At 38.1% G+C, this 12,726-nt stretch overlaps 1 protein-coding gene across 1 annotated transcript in view; it reads left to right on the forward strand.

Moving 5' to 3' along the window:
• The window catches only part of LOC139758176 (uncharacterized), an 80,038-nt gene extending 68,485 nt beyond the window's left edge, over positions 1–11,553 (forward strand). The window contains exons 7-9 of the mRNA XM_071679367.1: positions 4,282–4,390; positions 7,530–7,638; positions 10,662–11,553. Of these exons, the coding sequence (XP_071535468.1) occupies positions 4,282–4,390; positions 7,530–7,638; positions 10,662–10,869 (426 nt within the window). The 3' untranslated portion in view covers positions 10,870–11,553. The remainder of the gene's footprint in view (positions 1–4,281; positions 4,391–7,529; positions 7,639–10,661) is intronic.
• Positions 11,554–12,726: the final 1,173 nt, after the last annotated feature.

Consider the following 12,726-nt stretch of genomic DNA (forward strand, 5'->3'; position numbering starts at 1 on the left):
CTAATATACACACACTAAAATACACACACTAACATACACACACCTAAATACACACACTAACATACACACACTGCAATACACACACTAACATACACACAATAAGATTCGCTTATTAAAATACACACACTAACGTACACACACTAGAATACACACATTAACATACACACACTAAAATACACACACTAACGTGCAAACACTAGAATGCACACACTAACGTACACACACTTAAATACACACACTAACACACACACACTAGAATACACACACTAACATACACAAACTGAAATACGCTTATTAAAATACACACACTAACATACACAAACTGAAATACGCTCATTAAAATACACACACTAACATACACAAACTGAAATACGCTCATTAAAATACACACACTAAAATGCGCTCATCAAAATACACACACTAAAATGCGCTCATCAAAATACACACACTAACATACACACACAAAGATACGCTCATCAAAATACACACACTAACATACACACACTAAAATACACACACTAAAATACACACACTAAAATACGCTCATTTAAATACACACACTAACATACACACACTAACATATACACACTAACATACACGCACTAAAATACACACTCTAACATGAACACTATAAGATATGCTCATTAAAATACACACACTAACATACACAAACTGAAATACGCTCATCAAAATACACACACTAAAATGCGCTCATCAAAATACACACACTAACATACACACACAAAGATACGCTCATCAAAATACACACACTAACATACACACACTAAAATACACACACTAAAATACACACACTAAAATACGCTCATTTAAATACACACACTAACATACACACACTAAAATACACACACTAACATACACACACTAAATTGCGCTCATTTAAATACACACACTAACACACACACTGAAATACGCTCACTAAAATACACACACTAACATACACACACTAAAGTACACACACTAACATACACTCACACTAAAATACACACACCAACATGCACACACTAGAACACACACACTAACCTACATACACTGAAATACACACACTAACATACACACATTAAAATACGCTCACTAAAATTCACACACTAACATACACACACTAGAATACACACACTAAAATACACACAACAAAATATACACATTACCATACACACACTAAAGTACGCTCACTAAAATACACACACTAACATACACACACTAAAGTACACACACTAACACTCACACTAAAATACACACACTAACATGCACACACTAAAACACACACACTAACCTACATACATTGAAATACACACACTTACATACACACATTAAAATACGCTCACTAAAATTCACACACTAACACACACACTAGAATACACACACTAACATACAAACACACTAAAATACACACACTAACATTCACACACTAAAATGCACGCTCTAACATACACACACTAACATACACTGAAATATGCACCCTAACACACACACACTAAAATACGCACATTAACTTACACACACTAACATACACACACTAATATGCACACACTAACATACATACACGTATATGAAAAGACACATACACACACACTAACATACACACACTAAAATACGCACACTAGAATACATAGACTAACATACACACACTAAAATTGGCTTACTAAAATACACACACTAACATACACATACTAAAATGCACACACTAACATACACACACTAAAATTCACACACTAACATACACACACTAGAATACAAACCCTAACATACACACACTAAAATGCACACACTAGCATACATACACTAAAATACACACACACTAACACACGCACTAAAATATACACACTAACATACACGTATATGAAAAGACAAATACACACACTAACATACAAACACGTATATGAAAAGACACATACAAATACTAACATATGCTCACTAAAATATAAACACTAACATACACACACGTATATGAAAAGACACATACACACACTAACATACTCACACTAACATACACACACTAACATGCTCACACTAGTATACACATACTAACATACACTTACTAACATGGTCACACTAATATACACACACTAACATGCTCACACTAACATACTCTTACTAACATACACACACTAACATACACTAACATGCTCACACTAATATACACACACTAACATGCTCACACTAACATACTCTCACTAACATACACACACTAACATACACTAACATGCTCACACTAATATACACAAACTAACATGCTCACACTAACATCCACTAACGGACCCACACTAACATGCTCACACTAACATACACACACTATCATACACACACCAACAAATTCACACTAACATACATACACTAACATGCTCACACTGATATACACACACACTAACATACTCACACTAACATGCACACACTAACATACACACACTAACATGCTCATACTAATATACACTCAGTAACATACATAAACTAACATGCTCACCCTAATATACACACCTTAACATACTCACACTAACATACACTAACATACACACACTATCTTGCTCACACTGATATGCACACACTAACATACACACTAACATGCTCACACTAATATACTCACACTAACATACTCACGCTAACATACTTTCACTAACATACACACACTAACGTACACTAACATGCTCACTCTCATATACACACACTAACATGCTCACACTAACATACACACACTAACATACACATACAACATACTCACACTAACATACTGTCATTAACTTACACTAACGTACGCTAACATGCTCACTCTAATATACTCACACTGACATACTCCCACTAACATACTCTCACTAACATACACTAACATATAGACACTAACATGCTCACACTAACATACACACACTAACATACACACACCAACATACACTAACATACACACAGTAACATACACACACTAATATGCTCACACTAAGATGCTCACACTAACAGACACACACTAACATGCTCACACTAACATACACACACTAGCATATGCACACTAACATACACACACTGATATACACACATTAACATGCTCACACTAATGTACACACACTAATATACCCACACTAACATACTCTCAATATCATATACACTCTAACATACGCACACTAACATGCTCACACTAACATACACACACTAACATACACACACTAACATACACTGACATACTCTCACTAACATACACTCACTAACACGTACTAACACACACACACACACACACACACACACACACACACACACACACGCACATAGATGTAGGCTTAAGGCAACATACAGGTCAGGTCAGGCCAGTGTATACACGTCCATGTTGGGTTACACGTCCTTGTTGGGTTACACGTCCATATCAGATTACACCTTCATAGTGGGTTACACTTCCATGTTGGGTTACACGTTCATGTCGAGTTACACTTCCATGTTGGGTTACACGTCCATGTTGGGTTACACGCCTATATTGGGTTACACTTCCATGTTGGGTTACACTTCCATGTTGGGTTACACGTCCATATTGGGTTCCACGTCCATGTTGGGTAACACTTCCATTTTGGGTTACACGTCCATATTGGGATGCACGTCCATGCTTGGTTACACTTCCATTTTGGGTTACACGTCCATATTGGGATGCACGTCCATGTTTGGTTACACGTTTCTGTTGGGTTACACGTCCATGTTGGGTTACATATTTATGTTGGGTTACGCTTCCATGTTGGGTTACACTTCCATGTTGGGTTGCACGTCCAGATTGGGTTACACTTCCATGTTGGGTTACAGGTCCATGTTGGGTTACACGTCATTATTGGGTTACACTTCCATGTTAGGTTACACGTCCATGTTGGGTTATACTTCCATGTTGGGTTACACGTCCATGTTGGGTTACACGTCCATGTTGGGTTACACGTCCATGTTATGTTACACGTCCTATTGGGTTACACGTCCAAATCGGGTTACATGTCCATATTTGGTTACACGTTCATGTTGGGTTACATGGGAGATATTATGTAAGTGTTGCCATGTACGTTCAGTGTCACATTTAATTGTTGCTTGCAACTTGGAAGAACCTCTGGCCGTGGGTCAGACCAGCGCTTCCAGTGTGAGACGTGTGACCACATGCCCAGGTGAGGCACACGTGTGACCACATGCCCAGGTGACGCACACGTGTGACCACATGCCCAGGTGACGCACAAGTGTGACCAGTGCCTCAGGTCAGTAGTAAGTTGGTGTGACCCACATGTTTAACATTATTATTCTTGGTGTTGTCCTGCGCAGGTCAGCTGGGGTGAGGCTCGTGAGTTCTGCCAGGTACTGGGTGGAGACCTGCTCTCCTTCAGGAACGTGAGCCACTACGCAGCCGTCATCAAACATCTTCAGGAAAACCGTCAGTATAATGATGTCCACTTGTCATACCTTCCCATGACACACTCACCCTCACCTATCCCACCTTCATCTGTATTATCATCAACACAAGGGCTACCTATCTATCTATCTATCTATCTATCTATCTATCTATCTATCTAGGGGATAGGGGACAAAGAATACTTCCCACGTATTCCCTGCGTGTCGTAAAAGGCGACTAAAAGGGGAGGGAGCGGGGGGCTGGAAATCCTCCCCTCTCGTTTTTTTTTTTAATTTTCCAAAAGAAGGAACAGAGAATTGGGCCAGGTGAGGGTATTCCCTCAAAGGCCCAGTCCTCTGTTCTTAACGCTACCTCGCTAATGCGGGAAATGGCGAACAGTTTGAAAGAAAGAAAAAGAATATATATATATATATATATATATATATATATATATATATATATATATATATATATATATATATATATATATTAGAAAGGATCACAATTATTTGCGCGTGATCAAGTATATTCCTGTGAATTCACGGGGAAAATGAAACAGGATAAGTTTCCAAGTGCACTTTCGTGTAAGTTTAAGCTTAGCATATACAGGAAACCCACCAATGTATGCTCATATATCCATTATTACTCATCTCAACATGACAGAGTTAAATTATCATCATTTCAATCTATGTTCCTTAGGGCATTACGTATTTGCAGTCCAGAGTTTATTGATGATGAGTTTGAGAAGATATATTCTATCGGATCTAAGTTAAAGTACCATAGATCTTTCATCGATAAATTCCTTAAGTTAGCAAAGAAATCATTCCATAGAGTTGAGCCCAAACCTCCTATTGGCACCAAGAATCTTTTAGTTCTCCCTTTTAATAATAATTTTACTTTACTTCCCATGTTGCTTAAATCCTTTAATGTAAATGTTGCCTTCAGCAACAATAATACTATAAAGAATATCTTAATCAGGATTTCACAAGAAAATTCTCCTGGGTGCATCTATAAAGTGCCATGTAGAAATTGCGATAAATTTTATGTTGGTCAGACTGGTAAGGATCTTTCTGTTAGACTTAAGCAACATATATATATAGTATAAGAACGGGACAAGAATCAAATGACTTGTTTAATCACGTTAAAAACTATGGTCATTGTATTGGCTGGAGTAATGCCATCTCAGTTATTAACTCTAAGTCTATTACCACGAGAAATATCATTGAATCTTCTATTATCAAATACACAAAAAATTATAATCTTGATATTAGTGATGGTCTATACAAATTAGATAACTTTATTGTTGGTAAAATTTGTAAAATGATAAGTTTATGATACGACAATCACATGTTTACCAAATGGCTTCCTAGCTTCGTCTCTTCGTTGTATATCAACTGACAGTTATGTTTCTCTCTTGTCTCTCCCCTGATGATGGATCAATGTGAATATTTTCTTGCTTGTTGTTGTTGGTGTCTGGATCAATGTGAATATTTTCTTACTTGTTGTTGTTGGTGTCTGGATCAATGTGAATATTTTCTTACTAGTTATTGTTGGTGTCTGGATCAATGTGAATATTTTCTTGCTTGTTGTTGTTGGTGTCTGGATCAATGTGAATATTTTCTTACTTGGTGTTGGTGTCTGGATCAATGTGAATATTTTCTTGCTTGTTGTTGTTGTTGGTGTCTGGATCAATTTGAATATTTTTTTTACTTGTTGTTGTTGATGTCTGAATCAATGTGAATATTTTTTACTTGTTGTTGTTGGTGTCTGGATAAATGTGAATATTTTCTTGCTAGTTGTTGTTGGTGTCTGGATCAATGTGAATATTTTCTAACTTGTTGTTGTTGGTGTCTGGATCAATGTGAATATTTTCTTACTTGTTGTTGTTGGTGGTGTCTGGATCAATGTGAATATTTTCTTGCTTGTTGTTGTTGGTATCTGGATTAACGTGAATATTTTCTTGTTGTTGTTGGTGTCTGGATCAATGTGAATATTTTCTTACTTGTTGTTGTTGGTGTATGGATCAATATGAATATTTTCTTACTTGTTGTTGTTGGTGTCTGGATCAGTATGAATATTTTCTTGCTTGTTGTTGTTGGTGTCTGGATCAATATGAATATTTTTACTTGTTGATGTTGGTGTCTGGATCAATGTAAATATTTTCTTGCTTGTTGCTGGTGTCTGGATCAATGTGAATATTTTTTTACATGTTGTTGTTGTTGGTGTCTGGATGAATATGAATATTTTCTTACTTGTTGTTGTTGGTGTCTGGATCAATATGAATATTTTCTTACTTGTTGTTGTTGTTGGTGTCTGGATCAATGTGAATATTTTCTTGCCTGTTGTTGTTGGTGTCTGGATCAATGTGAATATTTTCTTGCTTGTTTTTGTAGGTGTCTGGATCAATGTGAATATTTTCTTACTTGTTGTTGTTGTTGGTGTCTGGATCAATGTGAATATTTTCTTGCTTGTTGTTGCTGGTGTCTGGATCAATATGAATATTTTCTTACTTGTTGTTGGTGGTGTCTGGATCAATGTGAATATTTTCTTACTTGTTGTTGTTGGTATCTGGATCAAGGTGAATATTTTCTTACTTGTTGTTGCTGGTGTCTGGATCAATGTGAATATTTTATTACTTGTCGTTGGTGTCTGGATCAATGTGAATATTTTCTTACTTGTTGTTGTTGGTGTTTGGATCAATGTGAATATTTTTTAGTTGTTGTTGGTGTTTGGATCAATGTGAATATTTTCTTACTTGTTGTTGTTGTTGGTGTCTGGATCGATGTGAATGTTTTCTTACTTGTTGTTGGTGGTGTCTGGATCAATGTGAATATTTTCTTACTTGTTGTTGGTGTCTGGATCAATGTCAATATTTTCTTACTTGTTGTTGTTGGTGTCTGGATCAATGTGAATATTTTCTTGCCTGTTGTTGTTGGTGTCTGGATCAATGTGAATATTTTCTTGTTGTTGTTGGTGTCTTGATCAATGTGAATATTTTCTTGCCTGTTGTTGTTGGTGTCTGGATCAATGTGAATATTTTCCTCCCTGTTGGTGTTGGTTTCTGGATCAATGTGAATATTTTCTTGCCTGTTGTTATTGGTTTCTGGATCAATGCGAATATTTTCTTACTTGTTGTTGTTGTTGGTGTCTGGATCAATGTGAATATCTTCTGTATCGTCAGAGCTGACACGAGACTTCTGGCTGGGAGGAAGGTTCCTAAACCAGACGTCATCATGGACGTGGTTGGACGGCTCTCCCATGGAGATGGGATCTCCATTCTGGGGTGTCAGGTAATAATGATAATAAACACACTTTAATGTACTCATTCCTTCACAATAGATGGTGGCAATATAGTCAGGAGAGTTCCACTATTGCCTGCACGACTGACCACTCTTGTCATGATGTGTAGGTTGTAATTGTAGTTAACAATTATTATCTCAGACCTGATGTGTAAGGGAGGGTCAAGTGCCCTGTAGCAGCCACACTTGCTGACCCCGTCAGCTGGATCTGTCCTTGTGTCAGCTGGCATCAGCCAATCGCTTATCTGTGATAACATACAGTGCATGCAAATTACATACTCAGAGTTCATGCAAATAACATATAGTTCATGTAAATAACATACACATCATGTAAATAACCTACTCACAGTTCATGCAAATATTATACACATCTAGTAAATAACATACTCACATCATGTAAATAACATATAGTTCATGCAAATAACATACAGTTCATGCAAATAACATATACATCATCTAGATAACATACTCACAGTTCATGCAAATAACATACTCACATATCATCTAAATAACATACTTAGAGTTCATGCAAATAACATGGAATGTTTTCTCTGATCTTTCATAAAGTAGCATTATTTGATCTTCCATAATGTAGGAATGTTTCCTCTGATCTTCCATAATCTTGCACTGCTTAATCTTCCATAATGTAGCGATGTTTGATCTTCCATAACGTAGCAATGTTTGATTTTCCATAATGTAGCTTACATCGAGGATGTAAGACATGTGTACGTGTAGGAAGAGAGGAAAGTGATTGGTTCTCAGTGAATGTAGGTTTGCGGCAGGGGTTTGTGATGTCTCCATGGTTGTTTAATTTGTTTATGGATGGGGTTGTTAGGGAGGTGAATGCAAGAGTTTTGGAAAGAGGGGCAAGTATGAAGTCTGTTGTGGATGAGAGAGCTTGGGAAGTGAGTCAGTTGTTCGCTGATGATACAGCGCTGGTGGCTGATTCATGTGAGAAACTGCAGAAGCTGGTGACTGAGTTTGGTAAAGTGTGCGAAAGAAGAAAGTTAAGAGTAAATGTGAATAAGAGCAAGGTTATTAGGTACAGTAGGGTTGAGGGTCAAGTCAAGTGGGAGGTGAGTTTGAATGGAGAAAAACTGGAGGAAGTGAAATGTTTTAGATATCTGGGAGTGGATCTGGCAGCGGATGGAAACATGGAAGCGGAAGTGAATCATAGGGTGGGGGAGGGGGGCGAAAATCCTGGTAGCCTTGAAGAATGTGTGGAAGTCGAGAATATTATCTCAAAAAGCAAAAATGGGTATGTTTGAAGGAATAGTGGTTCCAACAATGTTGTATGGTTGCGAGGCGTGGGCTATGGATAGAGTTGTGCGCAGGAGGGTGGATGTGCTGGAAATGAGATGTTTGAGGACAATATGTAGTGTGAGGTGGCTTGATCGAGTAAGTAATGTAAGGGTAAGAGAGATGTGTGGAAATAAAAAGAGTGTGGTTGAGAGAGCAGAAAAGGGTGTTTTGAAATGGTTTGGGCACATGGAGAGAATGAGTGAGGAAAGATTGACCAAGAGGATATATGTGTCGGAGGTGGAGGGAACGAGGAGAAGTGGGAGACCAAATTGGAGGTGGAAAGATGGAGTGAAAAAGATTTTGAGTGATCGGGGCCTGAACATGCAGGAGGGTGAAAGGCGGGCAAGAAATAGAGTGAATTGGATCGATGTGGTATACCGGGTTCGACGTGCTGTCAATGGATTGAGTCATGGCATGTGAAGCGTCTGGGGTAAACCATGGAAAGTTGTGTGGGGCCTGGATGTGGAAAGGGAGCTGTGGTTTCGGGCATTTAATGCATGACAGCTAGAGACTGAGTGTGAACGAATGGGGCCTTTGTTGTCTTTTCCTAGCGCTACCTCGCACACATGAGGGGGGAGGGGGATGTTATTCCATGTGTGGCGAGGTGGCGATGGGAATGAATAAGGCAGAGTGTGAATTGTGAATTGTGTATGTGTCTGTGTGTGTATATATATGTGTACATTGAGATGTATGGGTATGTACATTTGCGTGTGGGGACGTGTATGTATATACATGTGTATGGGGGTGGGTTGGGCCATTTCTTTCGTCTGTTTCCTTGCGCTACCTCGCAAACGCGGGAGACAGCGACAAAGCAAAATAAATAAATGAATAAATAAATAGCTATGTTTGATCTTCCATAATGTAGCGATGTTTGATCTTCCATAATGTAGCAATGTTTGATCTTCCATAATGAAGCAATGTTTGATCTTCCATAATGTAGCAATGTTTGATCTTCCATAATGTAGCAATGTTTGATCTTCCACAATGTAGCGATGTTTGATCTTCCATACTGTAGCGATGTTTGATCTTCCATAATGTAGCAATGTTTGATCTTCCATAATATAGCAATGGTTGATCTTCCACAATGTAGCGATGTTTGATCTTCCATAATGTAGCAATGTTTGATCTTCCACAATGTAGCAATGTTTGATCTTCCATAATGTAGCGATGTTTGATCCTCCATAATGTAGCGATGTTTGATCTTCCATAATGTAGCGATGTTTGATCTTCCACAATGTAGCGATGTTTGATCTTCCATAATGTAGCAATGTTTGATCTTCCACAATGTAGCAATGTTTGATCTTCCATAATGTAGCGATGTTTGATCCTCCATAATGTAGCGATGTTTGATCTTCCATAATGTAGCGATGTTTGATCTTCCACAATGTAGCGATGTTTGATCTTCCATAATGTAGCAATGTTTGATCTTCCACAATGTAGCAATGTTTGATCTTCCATAATGTAGCGATGTTTGATCCTCCACAATGTAGCAATGTTTGATCTTCCATAATGTAGCGATGTTTGATCCTCCATAATGTAGCGATGTTTGATCTTCCATAATGTAGCAATATATGATCTTCCATAATGTAGCGATGTTTGATCTTCCATAATGTAGCGATATATGATCCTCCATAATGTAGCGATGTTTGATCTTCCATAATGTAGCGATGTTTGATCTTCCACACTGACAACGTGTAATGTCGCCCCTACAGGCGTTATGACTTCTGTGACCCCCGTAACGTGACCATTCCGTCCCTGAAGATATCACATGAAGCCAACAATGGCGCCTGTTACCACTACGTGCAGGCGCCGGAGAAGAGGGGCAAGGGCGCGTGCGCTGCCCTCAGTTATGAACACTACTTGTACATACTTGATGACGACTGTGTGCTGGAGAAGAGTCCATTGTGTGTCCACATTTAACTCCTCAGTAAGACCACAGTGTATGTAAGACTGGAGTTGTAAGATCTTATTGTGTTCACAGACCATCCCGGAAATTAGTTATCTTTCTCATTATCAACCAAATTATACCGTAGTTATCTTTCTCATTATCAACCAAATTATACCGTAGTTATCTTTCTCATTATCAACCAAATTATACCGTAGTTATCTTTCTCATTATCAACAAAATTATACCGTAGTTATCTTTCTCATTATCAACAAAATTATACCGTAGTTATCTTTCTCATTATCAACAAAATTCCAGGACTTCCTCCTGTGGTTGGATGACCTTAAGAGTGTCATATGAGCCAGTTCTTTATGATTCTCGTACATAAGACTTCATTTCTAGAGATGGTTAGCTTGTTATTGGTAATAAACATCAAGTAAATGGTTAAGAAAACTGTGTGGGTCATCCAGGTAGCTATATTCTTAGTAGAATAATAAGTATTAACAATATACATGATAAGTATTAACAATATACAAGTATTAACAATATACATAATAAGTATTAACAATATACATGATAATTATTAACAATATACATGATGGGAATCATTGAGAATTAGAAGGATAGAAAAATGTAACTTCGAAAACTTTTCAGTTGTTTAGTATTAATGTATGACATAATGTCTCTTCATTAACATTGAAATAAAATGATTAACATTCCTTGTATTTCATTTATCAATTAATATGATATACCTTGTATATCATATACCTTGTATATCATGTATGGTGAGTTTGAATGGAGAAAAACTGGAGGAAGTGAAGTGTTTTAGATATCTGGGAGTGGATCTGTCAGCGGATGGAACCATGGAAGCGGAAGTGGATCATAGGGTGGGGGAGGGGGCGAAAATTTTGGGAGCCTTGAAAAATGTGTGGAAGTCGAGAACATTATCTCGGAAAGCAAAAATGGGTATGTTTGAGGGAATAGTGGTTCCAACAATGTTGTATGGTTGCGAGGCGTGGGCTATGGATAGAAATGTGCGCAGGAGGATGGATGTGCTGGAAATGAGATGTTTGAGGACAATGTGTGGTGTGAGGTGGTTTGATCGAGTAAGTAACGTAAGGGTAAGAGAGATGTGTGGAAATAAAAAGAGCGTGGTTGAGAGAGCAGAAGAGGGTGTTTTGAAATGGTTTGGGCACATGGAGAGAATGAGTGAGGAGAGATTGACCAAGAGGATATATGTGTCGGAGGTGGAGGGAACGAGGAGAAGAGGGAGACCAAATTGGAGGTGGAAAGATGGAGTGAAAAAGATTTTGTGTGATCGGGGCCTGAACATGCAGGAGGGTGAAAGGAGGGCAAGAAATAGAGTGAATTGGAGTCATGTGGTATACAGGGGTTGACGTGCTGTCAGTGGATTGAAGCAAGGCATGTGAAGCGTCTGGGGTAAACCATGGAAAGCTGTGTAGGTATGTATATTTGCGTGTGTGGACGTGTGTATGTACATGTGTGTGGGGGGGGGGGGGTTGGGCCATTTCTTTCGTCTGTTTCCTTGCGCTACCTCGCAAACGCGGGAGACAGCGACAAAGTATAAAAAAAAAAAAAAAACCTTGTATTTTATTTATTAATTAATATGATATACCTTGTATTTCATTCACTACTACCATACTTTTCCACAAACTCCCGACATTTATAAACAAGACGAACTCTTTCTTGAAGTTTCCAGTAGTTGATGGCTCATACATTCCAGTAGTTGATGGCTCATACATTCCAGTAGTTGATGGCTCATACATTCCAGTAGTTATTGGCTCATACATTCCAGTAGTTGATGGTTCATACATTCCAGTAGTTGATGGTTCATACATTCCAGTAGTTGATGGCTCATACATTCCAGTGGT

The sequence above is a fragment of the Panulirus ornatus genome, chromosome 29, assembly GCF_036320965.1.
Source record: "Panulirus ornatus isolate Po-2019 chromosome 29, ASM3632096v1, whole genome shotgun sequence".
Taxonomy (NCBI): domain Eukaryota; kingdom Metazoa; phylum Arthropoda; class Malacostraca; order Decapoda; family Palinuridae; genus Panulirus; species Panulirus ornatus.